General features: G+C 35.9%; 1 protein-coding gene across 10 annotated transcripts in view; it reads right to left on the bottom strand.

Annotated features, from left to right (window-relative positions):
• Window positions 1–19,695, bottom strand: part of ABI3BP (ABI family member 3 binding protein) — a 238,445-nt gene that overhangs the window by 12,674 nt on the left and 206,076 nt on the right. For all 10 annotated transcript variants that reach the window (XM_088026066.1, XM_028119206.2, XM_088026157.1 and 7 more), the window contains 2 exons: window positions 12,655–12,864; window positions 9,785–9,893 (listed from right to left, as the gene is read on the bottom strand). In XM_088026066.1, coding sequence (XP_087882192.1) covers window positions 9,785–9,893; window positions 12,655–12,864 — 319 coding nt within the window. The remainder of the gene's footprint in view (window positions 1–9,784; window positions 9,894–12,654; window positions 12,865–19,695) is intronic.

Genomic DNA, 19,695 nt, shown 5'->3' on the forward strand with positions numbered 1-19,695 from the left:
AACACTGTTAGAATAAACAAATTTGGTCAAGTTGCAGGGTACAAAATCCGTATACAAAAATCAGTTGTGTTTTTATATACCAACAATGAACTTTCAGAAAGAGAAATTAAGAAAACAACCCCATTTATAATAGCATCAAAAAGCATAAAATACTTAGGAATAAATTTATCCAAGGAGGTAAGAGATCTGCACACTGAAAACTCTAAGAAATATGAAAGGAATTGAGGAAAACACACATGGAAAGACATTCCATGTTAATGGATTAGAAGAATTAATATTGTTAAAATTTCCCTGCTTTCCAAAGAAATCTATAGTTTCAGTGCATTTTTCTATCAAAATTTCAAAGGCATCACAAAAATACAAGAATGAATCCTGTAATTTGTATGGAACCACAGAAGACCCACAATGGCCCAAGCAATCTTGAAAAAGAACAGAGCTGAAGGCATCATGATCCTGGATTTCCAACTATATTACAAAGCTTTAGTAACCAAAAAAAGAGTATGGTGTTGGCATAAAAACAGATACATAAATCCCAATGGAACATAAAAGCACAGAAATAAACTCACCCATATACGGTGAATTTATGACAAAGGAGACAATTGGGGAAAAGGACAGTCTCTTCAAATAAATGGTGTTGGGAAAACTGGACAGCTACGTGCAAGAGAAAGAAACTGGACCACTGTCTAATACCATACACAAAATTAACTCAAAATGGATTATATACTTGAATATAAGATCTGCAACCACAAAACTAATGGAAGAACACATAGGGGGTAATCTCCTTGGCCTCAGACTCGGCAATAATTTTTTTTGATTTGATACCAAAAATAAAGGCAACAGAAGGTAAAATAAGTGGGACTACATAAAACTAAAAGGCTTCTGCACAGCAAAGGAAACCATCAACACAAAGAAAAGACAACCTATAGAATGGGAGAAAATATTTGTAAAACATGTATGTGTTAAGGGTCTAATATAAAAATATATAGGGAACATATGCAACTCAATAGCAAAAAAGTACCTGAATTAAAAAATGGGCAACAGACTTAAATAGACATTTTTTCCAAAGAAGATATACAGATGGCCAACAGATACATGAAGGACATCACTAGTTGTCTGGGAGAGGCAATTCAAAAGCACAACGAAGTATCATCTCACACCTGTTAGGCTATCTATTAACAAAAAGACAAGAGGCTAACAGATGCTGGTGAGGATGTGGAGTAATGGGAATGCTTGCATGGTATCCCTTATATGTTCAATCTCAAAAAAAGTCAAACTCACAGAAATAGAGTAGAAAAGTGGTTTCCAGGGCCTGGGGGAAAATAGATCTTGGTCAAAGGGAACAAACTTTCAGTTATAAGATGAATGAGATCTGAGGATCTAATGTGTAATATGGTGACTACAGTTGATAACATTGCATTGTATGATTGAAATGTGCTGAGAGTAGACTTTAAAATTTCTCACCCTCAACCCCCATATATGTAAATATACAAGGTGGATGGTTCTGTTAATTAACCGTTGGGGGGGGATCATTTCACAATGTGTATGTTTATCAAATCATCATGTTGTATATACTTTAAATATCTTACAGTTTGGTCAATTATAGCATGATAAAGCTGAAAAAATTGAAAATGGTTGCTTCTGGGAAGCAGAATTTCGGAAGAGGAATGAACGCCTTTGTAGCATGTGACTTTTAAAGCCATATACATATATTTCAGATAAAAATGAAAATTAAATTTGGGGCAGCTGGCTGGCTCAGTCGATTAAGTGCTGACTCTTGATTTGGGCTCAGGTCATGATTTCAGGGTTGTGAGGTCAGGCTCTGCACTAAGCATGGAGTCTGCTTAAGATTCTCTCTCCCCGACTCTCTCTGCCCCTCCCCTCTCTCGTGCTCTCTCTCTCTCTCAAAAAAAAAAAAAGGAAAATTAAATTTTAAAAAGCCATTTATAAAGACCCATTTCATCAAAACCAGTATCTAAATGGAGTACAGTCCGGATGATGACTGTAATCAAGCCTCTGGATCTCCAAGGACAAGCCAAGTGAATAACAGCACTGGCAGAATGCCATGTCAGGTTCTGCCCCGGTGGGAATAGATCCAAACAAAACCAATCGTCCTGAGCCTCCCTCTCAGGAGGCAGCAAGGTGCTGTGGCTAAGTTCATGGGCTATGGAGCCACAAAGACCTGGGTTCACAGCTCACTAATATGTGACTTTAAGGTAAGTTCCTTAAACTCTGTGAGCCTCAATTTTTTCATATATAAAAAGGAGGATAATGTTATTTAAGGGTATAAAAATACCTTTTGAGTTTTTTTGTGAGGAAGAAATGAGATAACACATATAAAAGCAAGGTGCCTGGTACATAGTAAGTGATTATAAATATTCTCCAGTATTAAACTTATATCTCTAGAAAATTTTTTAAAAGGTGATTTTATTATTGGGGAACTTTACAAACACTGCCATAGAACTCGGAAGGCAGAACTCTTCTATATCTACATACTTGCTTTTGGGGTTGTAAAGTTTATAATAAGGATATAGCCAGTGAGTTATTGGGAGGAACAAAAATTCAGCAGATGAATCTTTCTGCCTGCCATCAAAATAGCTTCATAGGTTAAGAAAAACAGGATCAAAAAGTTCTAAAATTTCAATAAAGAGCCTAGAAAGTGCTAAAACATTATTCCAGAAGAGTGGGATAATAAAGGGTAGAGTTTGAGAACAACTGTGAAAATCAGCATAAGAATTAAATACCAAATCATAGAAAAGTGAAAAACCAGGGTTACAAACAGTAAGATCTGTAGTTCATGGTCAAAACTGTCAGAGATGGGGACACTCCAACCTGTAGGATCAAATCTGAACTAACCTTCAGGTTTGGTTAGGGTGGAGACTTTTTTCTGTTATTTCCTGCCTTCCCTTCCTTTGTTTCTCTCTATAACTGTTTCCCTCTATTTTTGCCGATAATAGAGCTAAATTATAGTGTTCATTATTTGATGAATTTTTACTTATATACTCCCATTGATTTTAAAAATGTTGGTTTTCACCAACAGAAGTCTCAAACTTCAAGCAACCTGCTTTTATATAGAAAGGCCACCCTGTAACTGCTTGTTGGTCTGACTGGTTTGGTTAGCTAATTTTACCCTGATGTAGTCTTGAAATATTTGAACCCTATTCAGGTAGGGCTTCAATCAGGGGGAGAGAAACGGAAGAGGAGGATATGAAAAATGAGTAATGGGCCCTCCAAGAGGGAAAGAGAAATCCAATCAATCAGTTCTCCAGGCATTTCTGGATACCTGCCACATGTAGACCTTGTATTGACCTGGGAATACAGATAAGGAGCAAAAGGGCAGAGCTGCAGGGACACTTATTAGAGGATAAAATAAGTCCTGATCAGGGCCAGAGGGCAGAGGAGCAGGGCAACAACAGGTGCCCGGTATCATCAACCAGCTGCCCAGCATGTCCTCAGGGACCTTCTTGTATCTCCCATTTCTATGGGGACAAGAAATTCCAGATCTGGGCGGCACTCCAAGTCTATAGTGATGCTATGTGTTTCTGGCACCCCCCCCCCATACTAGGGAATTCTAAGTGAAAAGTGATGAAAAGGATATATTCATGTGAAAGAATAATTGCTCTTTTTATAGACTAGTGGAGTTCCATGCTCTTAGCTATACTTTCGCCAGAAGAAAAGTTGCAAAACTGAGCAATCCCCTAAATTTCTTTCTTCTTTAATGATCAAGCAATTGCCCTGCTACCCACACCTACAAGGAAACTCAATAAAGTGCCTAATGCTCTGGTAGCTTATTTCACTCCTTTCTACAAAGCCCATGAGAAAAGATGTTGAAAAGTTAATACAGAATCTGCAGAGACCAGACTTTCACAAAAACACTATGAATAAGGGAATAATGGCTATTCCACATGCCTGCTTTGTTCAGCTAGAATTATAGTTTATGAGAAGTTGCTGCCTCTATTCCAGTGTACTTTTAGTGCCAAGATTTTATTAAATCAAACAACATAAACAATAGTCCCAAACTGTCTTTGCTGTCAGCTATAGGAAACTTCAGTTTGTATTAGTTTTAGAGGAAGAACTGTTCTCCAGAAACCTGCCAGGTTACAGAGGACAGTGGAAGTACTTGAATATGTTAAGTGAACTTGATTTATATCTTAATTACCAGACAGAATACATTTTCCATAGGAAATTGCTGGGCCACATGTATATCTGGCACACACAACGGATTCTTCAGTTTTTTAGGCAAGTTAGGAGAGAAGGGCTCATGTGCAGGGATTATGGGGCTTCTTGTTTTTTTTTTTCTACATAGCAATTGTGTGTGTCCAGCTATATAGTCCAACCTGTTCATCAGGAAGAACCTAGCCTATCAATGGATTATCCAAATGTGTGCTAGAAATAGTCTGAAAACAAATTGTAGACCACAGATATAGATTCAAAGAAAAATGGTTTATCAGGACAATTCTACCTGCTGTAAGACTTAACCCAGATTTGGGGTTTATTTTCAGTTCCAGTTTCCCACTGATTCTGTGATGTCTTTGGATATCATAAGACTGTATCATTTTAGAAGTGGGACAGACTTTGAGATCAATTCGTTACTCCAAACTGCCTGTCCCCTTAAGCAGCGGTACAAGACTTATTATTTGACAGATACTTTATCAGTTCTTCTGTTCACAGAACTAAAAATCATCATAGTGGTCTTTGCACACAAAGTGGTTGGCTGCAGATAAGAGAGGCTCTTCTTAGTATTTTTCTTTTTCTTTCAGCTCAAGAGCCACACACTGAGGTTTCATGGGGGAAATAAATGGAAAATAAATATTGGGGAGTGGGCTAGTTGGGTACTGATTCAACATATCGATATTTTCTTTGTATTTTAGGGGTAGGGGGTGAGAGAGGGGTCATGGAAAGAAAGAGATGGAGTTGTGGCATAGTGTGCCTCTGTTAGCTCATCTTTCCTGCTTCATCTGACTAAAACAGTTATGACTCCACACCATAGCCCCTCTTCCCCGAGCAGAGATATGAATGACCAAAGCCCACCGTAGCTGCAAGCATTTGTTGGCAAGGCTGGGGTAGTCCCTACTGTGTCACCTTTGGTACTGCAGCCAGGTGCCCCAGAGCAGCCATGGGGCTCCACTCTCTATAGACGGAAACATCTCACACTGTAGCCAAACTCTCCTGCAGCAAGACAGCTGCTGGCTGGTCCCTCCCTGTGGGCATTTTTTTTGAGCTTCTGCAGAGGAAATAAAAACCTGGCAACATCATAACAACAGGCAGGGAGAAAGTTAACACAGTCCACTGTGCTTTTGGTTCTAGGCTATTTGGAATTTTTAACCTACAAAGCTCTGGAGATTTATTTTCTCTGCATTGATTCTTTTGGGTTAAATGTCACCAAACTCTACTCCTCCCATTCCGGTGTGTAACAAATGGTCAGTAATTATCACCTTTTCTCAGATCTCATGTTTTTCAGTCGAGAGGAACGATGGAAAATGCTACTAAAATAAATTATACACATGTGTCTTCTGAAATTGGAACACAGCTACAGTAATTCTTTCAAAAGTTATTATCTCCTAGGTTTTCAGATAGGGAATTCCAGAACCTCACGGAGGGGTGGTGGTGGTGGTGTGGCGGTGGTGGTAGATTTTAACAACTATAATTCAAAGTTTGCCTATTGGGAATACAATTTTCCCCAGGCACTGAAATGTGACTAAAGTCATTCTTTATAGGTAATAAAAACAACCTGGTGGCTGCATCCTGTACATACTTCCTCTTTATTTTATAATGTGTCTTTTATTAGCAATTAATGGTTGGGGCAGAAAAGATATAATGGAAAGAAATCTTGCCTTAACAACATAAGATAGTATGGAAAAAGCTTGCATAAAAAAAAAAAAAAAACAAGAAAAAGCCAACAAACCTATACTTGGCACTTATAATTTTATTATTCTGACTGTAACCCTGTCAGTAGTAACTCAGAGGACTACTTGTAATTCACCCAAGTCACACACGTGGCCTTAATCTGAAAGAACAATACTGTTTGTTGTTGCTCATTCTTTTCTTGCCAATCTGTTCCGTTCAATTATAGCCTTTACCATCAACATGTAGTCTCATTCTGTGAGGTTTTCTCTCCTCTTTTAAACTGCAAGACTTCAGTGTAGGTCCACGTGATCTTGTACGCTGTCTTTCCATGCTTTCCAGCTGTTTCATGGGTATTACTTTTGTTTCCCCAGGTGTTTCTAGGCTTCAGAAATCTCAAATTCAATGAAATAATTCAACTTCACTTTGTTCTTCCTTAATTCATTATTTTGATTAATAGGGGTTTCAGCACATAATATTTCAGCCTAAAAACATTTTTTTTTGCCTATTAAGTGAGCAAATTAATCTCTAGCATACTTTTAAGAGAGCAGAGAATGCATTCCCACTTACTGGGGACTGGGCTCTACTGAACTACTTGACCACCAGAAAGTCCGACAAACTGTAGACTAGACAATTCTCATTAGAGCCCCTTTATATCCAGTGTATCGTATCTGTCACCAATGAGGAAATGTTTTCAAACTGCTGATATACAACTTTTACATCATGACCCATCAGAGACTATCAGCATAGTCCTGGTCAAATCATAGATACGAATATTAACAGTCCTTTCTTTCTTTTGTTAACAGTCTTTCCATCTGAATGGATTTCATTCAGTTATACCAAACTCTAAAAATAACATAAAATAAGCCAAATAGAAACACTGGATGGCCCCAAATTTATGCCAAGTTGCAAAACTTGGCATGGGATTCTGATTTCAGGGATTCCTAAATTTAATATTACTTTTTCCCAAAGACAAATCCAGAAAGAGCCTCCTTTGGGCTTTGCTCATCTTCAGATTTGGGTAGTTGTAGGGGTCCCTCCTTAGATGGTCCATCAGGCCTTCATCAGGACAGGAGTGACAAGCAAGGCACATGCCTTGGGGCAGGACAAAAGGGACAAGGCTATGAACTCCAGAAACGATTACCATAAGTCCTACAACAACTACGACTGGAAGCTAGACATGAACTCCACGACTAAGTATTCCTGTGATTCCAGAATGAAATGCAGCTTAGCCCAGAGGTACTTTTCTCTTATGCACCTATTTGGCCAATTAGGCAAGATGCCAAAATGGCACTCTTGCAAGACATTAACAAAAAGTTTCTGGGCGCCTGGGTGGCTCCGTTGGTTAAGGGTCTGCCTTCGACTCAGGTCATGACTGGGATCAAGCCCCGCATCGGGCTCCCTGCTCAGCCGGAAGCCTGCTTCTCCCTCTCCCACTCCCCCTGCTTGTGTTCCTGCTCTCGCTTTGTCTCTCTCTGTCAAATAAATAAATAAAATCTTAAAAAGATAAAAAAAGGTTTTGTTCGATTTATTCTACCAACCGTTACTCATTATAAGTGACTCTAGTATCACAAGTGATTGTTCCAACTAAATCAAAGTCATAACAATACTAAAATGAAACTTGGAGCAAGTCATTCCCAGTTACCATCTTTCTGGGTCTCCCCCTCTATTGACCAAGTTCCCTGATCTAGCACAGAAGGCCCTCCACAGCCTCGCCTCCACCTCTTGCTTTCACTGTCTCTGTCCACTTTTCACCCCTTTCACTGGTGAAAGTAGCTGACTCTTACCTGCACACAACCATGCCATTTGGGACTCTGTGTGGACATGGACTATTCTCTCTGGTATTTCTTTCCCCTACTACAGTTACCCAGCTAGCTCCTTCCTATGCATTCTTCAAGCCTCAGCCCAGTTATCATCTCCTCCAGGAAGTCTTCCCAACTTCCCCAGACTTTGTAAAGTGCCACCCAATCTGGGCTCCCCTTGCAACTTGTATATATTTTTACCAGAGCTCTCACCACTTTGTGTAGAATAATTGGTTACTAACTGCATATCCCCCTACCTCAAGCTCCTCAAGGGCAGGCACCACATTTATTCATGTTTGCAGTCACAACATCAACCACACTGTTGGCACTTAACAAATGTTAGCTGAATGGAAACACAAATCTTTTATAAGCAAATCAGGCTTAAAAATGTCACTGAAATAATTATTTTCTACTTCTGATCATGACTAAGAGGTGAACTCTGAGAAGATTTGAGGATCGCCTAATTCAGAAAAGGAACATAATCAACATTTAGAAATTAGATGCTTTTAAATATCACCTTCAATGTATTAAATGGAATAAAAAGCAAGAAACTGTAAACCATCCACATTCTGTAAGCCCAAATCCACCTACTAAAAAGTCCAAATTAAATAACTTTTTCTTTTTTACTCTTTCCTTAAAATAATTATGTTAAAAATAGTCTCTCTCTCCCTGTTAATCTCACTAAGGAAACAGAATCAAAATCATCAAATGGGCTTTTACTGAAATACATGCTTATTTTGGCTAACTTAAATCCTTTAAAAAAATTAGCAGTTGTAAAATTTTCCATATTACAGCTCACAATAGAGAACTTTAAAGAAAAAAATGCTTGTGGAAAGTATATTTGCAGTATAGGACTACAGTTTATACACAGCAAACCTTCTAGAATGAACTAGATGCTTCCATTTTCCTGAAAACATTAGAAGAGGTTCTTTGCTATCAGAACTAAAATAGGCTCTTTTGATATTCAATATCTGATTCAATTCAATCAATTGATGACAATGAAAGATGTAAGTAAAACTTATGAAAAAAAAATTTCTAATGCTGGAGTTCCAGTCTTTGCCTCTGCTGATCTTTTTCAATACCAAGAAACTTTACCAAGTTATGAAATATTCAATCTGGAAAAACTCCTGATTGTGTCTTTCTGAAAATTGATCTATGTTGCTTGGTGTATTATAACTTAAGATGTGAAGATGTTTTCATTTTAACTGAAAGCATAGACAGCTTATCAAACAGTGTTCTGGAGTTTGAGAAAAGAAATTGATTTTCCATAGAGAGTAATATTTAGTCCCCAAATGAATTTAGTACACTGGCTTTACTAAGGAAATGCTTGGCTGTATCCATTCGAGAATCTCCTTGAGCAATAAATTTGATGATTTAGCCACGTAAAGCAAAACAAAACAAAAAAACCTTCTCTATTACATTTATAGAAATGTATAAGGCCCTTATTTTTCTTGCAGTACAATGAGCTGATAAAATATTGGGTATTTTAGATTTAAAAAGAAATGACAAAACCACACAGTAACATAAACAACCTGGTACCAATGTGTAATAAGAGATGCCAAGGAAAGTTTTTTATTGTAGAGCATTGCTCTTCGCATATATTTCTATTTTCAAAAATTGATTCTCATTTGTTTGTGATAAAAAGACCCCAAAAGCAAAGGACTGCTATGCCTGGGAATGGTCTGTAGTTATTTGAAGCCTTAACTATCACAAATTGTCATCTGTATCTGTTACATAGTTTGTATTTCCTTGCCCTCCTCTTGCCAGCAAGCCAGCCAAATTCTTCTGTTTTCAAAATGAGTTTACATCATACACACTCCAGTTGTGTCTGGTCTACAGACCTTTCCTTCTCTAAATTTTGGTACTTAACATCAACATTTGGTATTAACGACCTTCTATTGTTCAATGTTCTCCCCTACAGTGCTAACTTACAAGATCACCTTGTCCGCTCTTGTGTCCCCACCAATAACTTGCATATTTGCAAAACATGACCTAGAGGTATCCATTGCTATGTCCGGTAAGCCAAAGAATGAAATGCAGACTACACCGTCCCTTAAGACAAAGACAGATGATGTCATTTCATGCCTTTGTTAAGACTTTTGCACTCTGAGAATTCACCTGTAATAGCACAGGTGGCTTACCTTGTATCTGGTTTTAGATTTTCTACTGTGGAGAAGGTTTGATTTGTAATTTGTATGGACTTGTTCTTCCCACTGAATGACCCATTTTCTCTGGATATAACTTCATATTCTGAAAAGCGAAAAAGCCAACAAATACTTGTCTTTACCTCTCAGCTGATTTAATTGTTCTTAAGGTTAACAGCATCATAAAGTCACTCTCATAAAAGTGAGCAATTTAGATTGCAGTTCTGGAAGTATACTGATCTTACACATTAGCAATTCCCAGATGGGGATGGTCAGTGGATGACGAAGGTCCCAAAGCATTTTGGGAGTTGCTCATTGACCATTTCTGCTTTCCCTTTACTGGAATACGGAAGGCCTGGTAACTGTGAAGACTGATGGTGCTCCTGTGGTAGCTTTGGACTGGTAACCAAAGATTCTGCTAGGCAAGTCAGATAGTCTGCTCTTGTTGGAATGCTCAGTATGGGGAAAGCACCGTGTGAGAAGTGGTACTTGAGTAGAAGCCATGTTTCTTTCTCCATGGAGCTTCATTATATAGCTGGGGAAAAGGCCACCGCATTCATGGTGCTGCTCCAAAAATCTTTGGGTTTAAAATCATGCTGCAAATAACAGTTAACCAAATAGTGAATGACAGTTCATTATTTTGAACTATAGAATTATGGGATTTTTGTCTCTACTGCTTATGTAAGTTACGAAAGTTTTGTACCTATTGCTTACATGTGCCTTCTTGATAATTATCCTTTTTAAAAAAATTATGACCTTAAAGTTTGCATAGAGATCTCCATAAATTTCACTTAAAGGCATGTTTCTTTGAATTTGCAGGACTAATCAAGAGAAAGTCTTTCAGATTAAGAACATAATTTATAAATTTGTTAGTTGGTTTTCCCTGCTGTCAATTGGGGTTCAGTTTAATGTATGTCCCAAGATCATGCAGAGGATTAAAAACTCAAAAAACAAGAAACAACAACAAACCCCATTCAAACTCATTGACTGTAATATTCTTTTTAATATTACCCCAGGCTCTTAGTACTAGAAACTCTTACTGCATATCTTCTCTAATTTTCCTTTGAGTCAATGCTCATTTAATACGATTTTTATCCTAAATGACTCAAGTTTTCAAAATGGATATAGAAGTTACCTTCATAAATAAAAAAATTCAGAGAAACAAACTGAGGGTTCTAGAGGGGAGGGGGTAGGGGGATGGGCTAGCCTGGTGATGGGTATTAAAGAGGGCACATACTGAATGGAGCACTGGGTGTTACAGGCAAACAATGAATCATGGAACACTACATCAAAAACTAATGATGTAATTTATGGTGATTAGCATAACAATAAAAATTAGAATTTCTCTCAGAATTCTAGCTTTTGAATGTATATTTTTGGGCTCTGTAAATATATCTTTCATTTGTAGTGCTTTAAAGCAATCATAGCTTTTTCATAAGTCCACCAACACCATAAAAATAGAATATTAATGTCTGGAATGAACATCTATAGATACATTCTGAGTATATTTCAGAAGGCAAAGACAGCCACTTAGTATGTGTCCATATTTCTTACTTTAAAATATGGAAAAAAATTAAAATATGGGATTTATAAATTCCTTAACAGTAAAGATATAAGGAATCTATAAAGAACTAACACTGAATAATTGGTATTTTCCCCCCTCAGAGGGTATTGCCCTATTAAGAGAAAATTTACTTAACAAAACAAAACCTATTTATTAGAAAGATTGGAAAATTAGAATCTGGTCATGAAAACAGAGCACAGTACATGTATTGGGAGTTTGGGACTTTTTAATCCATGTAGATAATCAATGCTTAGAGATTGTTTTTTAGATATTGGGATGGTAGCACCTACTGGCATAGTCCCAAGTAAAGAAGCAGGACTAGGCAAATCCCCAAGGAATATGAGCAATGGCTGGTTCTTTCTTAAAACAAAAGCAAGGTCTGCATGAAAAATGAAATTCACAAAATATGGGTAAATAAAAAAAGGCTAGCTAAGCAAAAATAAGCTGTTTATAGCAGAAGTTGCCCAGACCAAACAGTTCTGTCTGAGGAGAAATAACTGCTGTTTTCCTCTTTATTCACAGAAAATCTTTTTGTCAGATGCTGAATCTCCCACTCCCCACTTCCCCTGTGTACTTCCCTCTTTCCATCCTGACAGCCTCTCAGTGGGTCCCTCTAGACCCTGTCTACCTGTCCCAGGCATAGCAGGACATGGATAGCAGGGGCTTTGTGTAATCACCCTATTTGCTGTATTCCTGTAGCTGATTCAGCCTCGTAGTCATTTCTCCCTCCTCTCTAGTTTGAATAACCTGTTCATTATGAATAAATAAATTCCCATATAATAAACTCAAAGAATGACTCATTTCTTATTTTTCACAGTCATTTTTAGAGGGATTAGGTGAGTGATAGCAGAATTAAAATTTCCTGAGATGAGCAGAAAATTGACCAGGATTAGAATTCTAAAAAAATTTCTCCAAAAAAATAATTGAATACCTTTCAGCCTAGGTCAATCTAGAAATTGGGTTGGTGAAATGACACTGGTTTAAATATCATCAGTACTGCCAACTGCTCCTATGTTATCTGTAATTTTCTTGATAAGGAAAAGATCAGATCTATCTTTATACCGTGAAAAAGAATTCTGAGAGGACATGGAAGGGATGCAACCTAAAGTGATCTGTTAAATTAACAGGAAGCCCATCACTGGGACACAGATGAACTTTTCTCATCATATGACACTTTTGGCAATACCGCTCTGCTAGGACTTTCTACCCGAGATATACCTCATAGGACATAGTTTGACCCAGGTACCACACTTACATATCAATGCTTCCCACCAGAGTATCAGTCCTTATGCCATGATCTTACCAGTGACGGTATCATTTAGTGGCTTATCCCAGTCCAGGATGACAAATGAGGGACATCCTTCCACAGTGACCACAGTGAGGTTGGTAGGTGGGTTCTGCGGTGGGCTGGTGGCATTCCCCTCGGTGGCATCCTCTTTGGGGAACCGTTTGACAGAATCAGTGATGGAGCAGGGTCTGTTGTCAGGTTTTTGGATGTATCGCACATGAGGACCTAAGAGAGAAAGGACTCTGACATTTAGCCTTGTTTGAGCTTGTACAGAAGGTGGAGGTAAACTCAAATATATTTATCTGTATTAAGACATTTGGTCTCACATTATAAACAGATAGATGAAAGCAGTGATGTGGGTTGTTCAAACTTGTGAAAATCTAGAATTCCTGTCTCTGAGATACCTGATATGGATGTTGTAGCTGGCTTACTTTTCTAAATAGGTTTAACTTATGCTAATATCCAAAAGTAATTTGGTTCCCTGAGCATGTTTTAAACTGCATAATTTATGGGGCAGTGGAAAGAGTACTCAAGAGGGTGTTGCATTAGAAGTGGGGAATAATTAGCCCTGTACTAAACACAGTTCTGGTCTCACCTAATAAATTTTAAAAGCCAGACTCAAAAGGGTCAAGTGGTTTCAAGTAAATTAACTACATCCAGGACAAAATTCAAGAATATTTTAGATTAAAAAAACATATCCAGCAACAAGGTGAAATTACAGAAAAATATGTATGTCTCCCCATAATGAGGAGAAAATAAATCCTTTGAAATCAATCTAGAACTTGCATGGATGTTAGTCATCAGACAAGGACAATAAAACCATTATTATCACTATAACCCATGTAGTAAAAAAATTAAGATTTAAGAGATATAAAAAAGACTGAAATCAAATTTCTAGAGGTGAAAACTAAAACGTGTAAGATGAAAAACATACAGGGTGATAGTGGTACAGAGATGATATTGCAGAAAAAGATTAGTGAACTTGAAGACATAGGAATAAAAACTACCCAAAATAAAAGTGGAAAGAAAAAAAGAATAAAAAATAATGAACAGAGCATCAGTGAGTTGTGGGACAATTTCAGGCAGTATAATATACGTGTAATTGTAGTATCTGAGTAGAAAACAGGCAGAAAAAATATGTGAAGAAATAATGGTCAAAAATTTCCAAATTTGATAAAATCTCTAACCCACAGATCCAAAAAATTTCAAAGAAACCTAAGCACAGCAAACACAAAGAAACTATACCAATACAATTGTTTTGCAAAACCCATGATAAAGAGAAAAGCTTTTAAAGGAGGCAGAAAAAACACATCGTATGTAGAACAATAGAGATAAGGATTATGGCAGATCTCTCATTGGAAAGAATGAGTGTGAGAAGGCAGTGGAGCAACATCTTTAAATATTGGGAAAAAAACCTTATCATCTAGGATTTTATAACTAGTGAAAATATCCCTTTTTAATAAAAGTGAAATACCTTTTAGACATACAAAGATAGACAGAATTCATAACCAGCAGACCCACACTACAAGAAAGATTAAAGGATATTCAGGCAGAAGGAAAATGATGCCATATGGAAATATGAATCCACTCTCTTTGTTCCAGGACAAAGAGCACTGGAAATGGTCAATATATGTGTAAATATGAACAATATTTTTATTATTTCTTTCTAAAAGATAATTTACTATTTAAACATAAAAAAATTGCAATTTAGTGTGATGTATTAACATGTAAAAGTAAAATGTATAACAACGATAGGCCAGGAGGAGAGAAAAGTTGCTATACTAATATAAAGTTCTTGCACATTTGTGAAGTTGTAGAAGCAAGAATACACAATAGGGAAGACAGTCTCTTCAATAAATAGTGTTGGGCAAACTAGACAGCTACATGCAAAAGAATGAAACTGGACCACTTGCTTACACCATACACACACAAAAAAAAAACTCAAAGTGGATTAAAGATCTAAATGTGAGATCTGAAACCATAAAACTCCTAGAAGTAAACATAGGCAGTAATTTCTTTGACATCAGCCTTAGCAACATTTTTCTAGACATGTGTCCTCAGGCAACTTAAACAAAAATAATCAGGACTACATCAAAGTAAAAAACTTTTGCAGAGCAAAAGAAATTATCAATAAAATAAAAAGACAACCTACTGAATGGGAGAAGATACTTGCAAATGATATATCTGATAAGGGTTTAATATCCAAAATATATAAAGAATTTATACATCATGACACCAAAACCCACAAATACTCCAATTAAAAAATGGACTCAAGACCTAAATAGACGTTTTTCCAAAGGAAGATATTCAAATGGCCAACAGACACATGAAAAGATGCTCAACAACACTAATCATCAGGGAAATGCAAATCTAAACTACAATGAGATGTCACCTTACACCTGTCAGAATAGCTAGAGTAAACAAACAAACAAACAAACAAACAAGAAATAATAAATGTTGGAGAGAATATGGAGAAAACCCTTGTGCCCTACTGCTGGGAATGTAAATTTGTGCAGCCACTGTGGAAAAGAGTATGAAGTTTCCTCAAAAAATTAAAAACAGAAAACAGAAATATGTATGATCCAGTAATTCCACTACTAGGTATTCACCCAATGAAGATGAAAGCACTAATTTGAAAAGATACATGCAACCCCATATTTATTGCAGCATTATTTACAATAGCTAAGATATGGGGACAACCCCAGTGTCCATTGACAAATGAATGGATAAAGAAAAATGGTACACATATATAATGGAATATTCCTCAGCCATAAAAAAGAATGAGATCTTGCCATTTGCAACAACATAGATAGACCTAGAGGGTATTATGCTAAGTGAAATAAGTCAGACTGAGAAAGATAAGTACTGTATGATTTCACTTCTATGTAGAATCTAAAAAACAAAACAAAAAAACCCCTCACAAATGAACAAACAAAAAGCAGAAACAAATCTATAAATACAGAAAACAAACTGATGGTTGCCAAAGGAGAGGGGGTGAGAGGATGGGCAAAATGGATGAAGGGGAGTGGGAGATACAGGCCTCCAGTTATGGAATCAATACAACATGAGGATAAAAGGTCCAGCATTGGGAATATAGTCAATGGTATTGTCATAATATTGTATGGTGACAGATGGCAACTACATTTGTAGTGAACATAGCATAATGTATAGAAAAGTTGAATCACTATGTTGGCACACCTGAAACTAATGTTACATTGTGTGTCAACTATACTTCAACTAAAAAAAAAAAATTCAAATTTTTTTTGGAAAAAAAAATTTTTTTGGAAAAAAATCCAAAAGGAGGCTGGAAAAGAGGAAAAAGGGGACAAAGGGTAGAGGGGACAAATAGAAAACAAATAGCAAGATGAGATAGATTTAAACCTAACTATATCATTGGTCATGTTAAATATAAGGTTCTAAACACCCAAAATAAAATGAAGAGATTATTAGATAGGATAACAAAGCAAGAACCAACTATATGCTTTATGATGCTGATGAGAAGCACACTTTAAATATACAGAGACTAATAGATTCAGACTAAAAGGATGAAAAGAAGAGATACATGGTAACATTTACCAAAAGAAAGCTTGAGTGTATATTTAATATTAACAAAGTAGATTTCAGAGCAAATAGTATTACCATAAACAGAAAAGATAATTTTATAATGAAAAAGGATCCATTTATCAATTTATTAGAATCCTAAGCAGTTTAAGTCTATATCTAAATATAGACCTTTAATATAAATGTAGCAAAAACTGATAGAAATGTAAGTAGAAATAAATCCACAATTATAGTCAGAGATTTCAATTTCTTCTGTCTTTAATTGATAGAATAGAAAATCACTAAGGATATAAAAGAATTGCACAATACAACCAAACAATTGGACCCGACACCTATATAATACTTGTTATGTAAATTGTTTCCCAAAAATTCCTGTGTTGAAGCCCTAATTCCCAATGTGACTCTATTTGGAGTTAGAGTCTTTAGAAATGTAAATGAAATTAAATGAGGTAATTCGGGTGGGATTCTAATTCGTGGTGCCTGGTGTCCTTTATAAGAGGAAGAGACACCAAGGATGTGTGCACCCAGAGGGAAAGGCCATAGGAGGACATAGTGAGAAGGTGGCCATCTGCAGTCAAGGAAAGAGGCCTCAAAAGAACCCAAATCTGATGATACCTTGATTTCAGACTTCTGGCTTCCAGAACTGTGAGAAAATAAACTTTTGTTGGGTAAACCACCACATTTGTGGCATTTTGTAATGGAAGCCCTAGCAAACAAATACAACATTACTCTTAAGAATAGCAGAATACACATTCTTTTCAAGTACACACAGAACATACCCCAAATAGACCATATTCTGGGCCATAAAAAAGTCTCAATAAATTTAAAAGGATTTAAGTATCTGAGAGCATGTGATAACAATGGAGTTACATTGGAAATCAGTAACAGAATAATCTCTAGAAAAATCTCAAAATATTTAGAAATTAAATTACATACTTCTAAATAATCAATGAGTCAAAGAACAAATCAAAAGGGAAATTAAAAAGTATTCTGAATAGAGTAAAAACGAATATAGAGCATAACAAAAATTTTTGGATGCTGCTTAAATAATATGTAGGGGAAAATCTGTAGCAGTAAATGCCATATTCAAGAAGAGAGGAATCAAATCAATGAAGAAATATTTTACTTTCAGGAATTAGAAGAGTAAATTAAACCACAATTAAGCAGAAGAAAAAATGATAAAGATCAGAGTAAGTAGATAAAATCAATGAAACAAAAAGTTGACTTTTTCAGAAGTCAAAAAAATTAATAAACCTACAGCCAGACTTATTAGGCAAAAGAGAAAACTTACACATTATCAATAACAGGAATGAGAGAGGTGACATCACTACAGATTCTACAGATATTAAAATAATAAGAGAATATTAAGGACAACTTTATGTCAATAAATTTGACAACTTGGATGAAATGGACCAATAAATTGAAGACAAAAATTACCAAAACTCACTAGGGAAGAAAAATACTCTTCTTCCCTACTAAACGTTTAAGGAAGAAGCAATACCAATTCTAAACTCTGAAACTGAGGGAGGAGAGTTCAGCATTATTCTGAGACTAAAACTTGACTTAGATGTTACAGAAAAAGAAAACTATAGACCAATATCCTTCACTGAATACAATTCTAAACAAAATTTTACCAAATTAAACCCAACAACATATTAAAATGAGAATATATTGTGACCTAGTGGAGTTTGTCCCTGGAATGAAAAGTTGAAAATTCAAAAACAATTACCTCATTACATTAAGAAACTAGTAAAAACATTATCATCTTCATAAAGGCAGAAAAATCATTAAACATAATCTAGCACTCATTTCTGATAACAGTTACCACCAAAGCAGACACAGAAGGGAATTTTCTCAATCCAATAAAGGGCATCTATGAAAAACCTATGAGGTAACATCATACTTAATTACATTTAGGTGAGAGGATGAATGCTTCTTCCATAAAGTCAGGAATAAGAAAAGGATATCCAGCCTCACTGTAACTATTCAGTATTTTACTGGATGGTCTTGCTAGTACAATAAGGCAAGAAAAAAGCCACCCAAGTTAGAAAGGAAGAAGTAAAACTTTACTCTCAGATGACATGATTCTGCATGTAGAAACTCCAATGGATCTACAGAAAAGGTACAGAGTTTTACAAGGTTTTGGGAATTTAAAAATTAATTTTTCTATATATTAGCAATGAATAATTAGAAATTGAAATAAAAATACTATTTTTATGGTTTTCTGTACACTGAAAACTAAAAACATTGGTGAGAAAAATTGAAGAGCCAAATAAATGGTAAAATACACCACTGTTCATAGGTAGGAAGACTTAACTGTTGTATAGCTGTCAATTTTTCCCAATTCACCCATACCTTCAATGCAATTCTAATAAAAATATAACCAGGCTATTTTTTAGACATTGATAAGCTGATTCTAAAATTCAGATGTAGATACAGAGGACCCAGAATCATCAATACAATACCAATACCACAATAATACAAACATGGTGGTACTGATGTAAAGGCAGATAAATAGATCCATAGAACAGACTAGAGAGCTAAAACAGTTCCACAAATATATGGACAACTCATTTTTGACAAAGGTACAAATGAAATTCCATGGAAAGAATAGTTTTTTTCAACAAATGATGCTGGAACAATTTTATACACACAAGCAAGGAAACTGATTTGTTTCACACCTTGTATCATATACAAAATTTGACACAATATGGATCATAGACCTAAATGTAAAAGCAGAAAACGTCTAGAAGGAAACAGCAGATAAACTTCTAGAAGGAAATGGAAGAGGTCTCTATGACCTCTGATTGGTCAATGATTTCTTAAATACAACACCAAAAATATAGTATATAAAAAAACCAAATTAATAAACTGAGATTTATTAAAATTAAAAAACAGAAGCCACACACTGGGAGAAAATATTTGTAAAGCATGTATCTGAAAAAGGTCTTCTACCAAAAAATACAAAGAATCTCAGGTAGCCTGGGTGGCTCAGTCAGTTAAGTGTCTTACTCTTGATTTGCACTCAGGTCATGATCTCAGGATCCTGGGATCAAGTGTTGGCAAAGATGTGGAGGAATTGGAACTCTCATACACTGCTGACAGAAAGGTTAACAGCACAACTACTGTGAAAATCAGTTTGTAGTTTCTTAAAATGTTAAATATACACTCAAATGATCTAGTCACTGCTCTTGTAGGCATTTACATCCAAATGGAATGAAGGCATATGACTATACAAACACTTGTACATGAATGGTCATAGTAGCTTTATTGGTAATGTAAAAAAATTAGAAAAAACCCAAATGTCATAAACAGGTTTAATAAATAATTATATATTCATATAATAGGATACCAGTCAGCAATAAAAGAAATGAACTATTGATACATGTTGCAACATGGATGAATCTCAAAATAATTATGCTGAATGAAAGAAACCAGACCAAAAAAAGTTCATACTGTATTTTTTCATGTGCATAAAAATCCACAAAATGCATA

This window comes from Eumetopias jubatus, unplaced genomic scaffold (assembly GCF_037043125.1).
Source record: "Eumetopias jubatus isolate StellerSeaLion01/CBP00866 unplaced genomic scaffold, mEumJub1_p1.0 scaffold_1, whole genome shotgun sequence".
In the NCBI taxonomy this organism is placed as follows: Eukaryota; Metazoa; Chordata; class Mammalia; order Carnivora; family Otariidae; genus Eumetopias; species Eumetopias jubatus.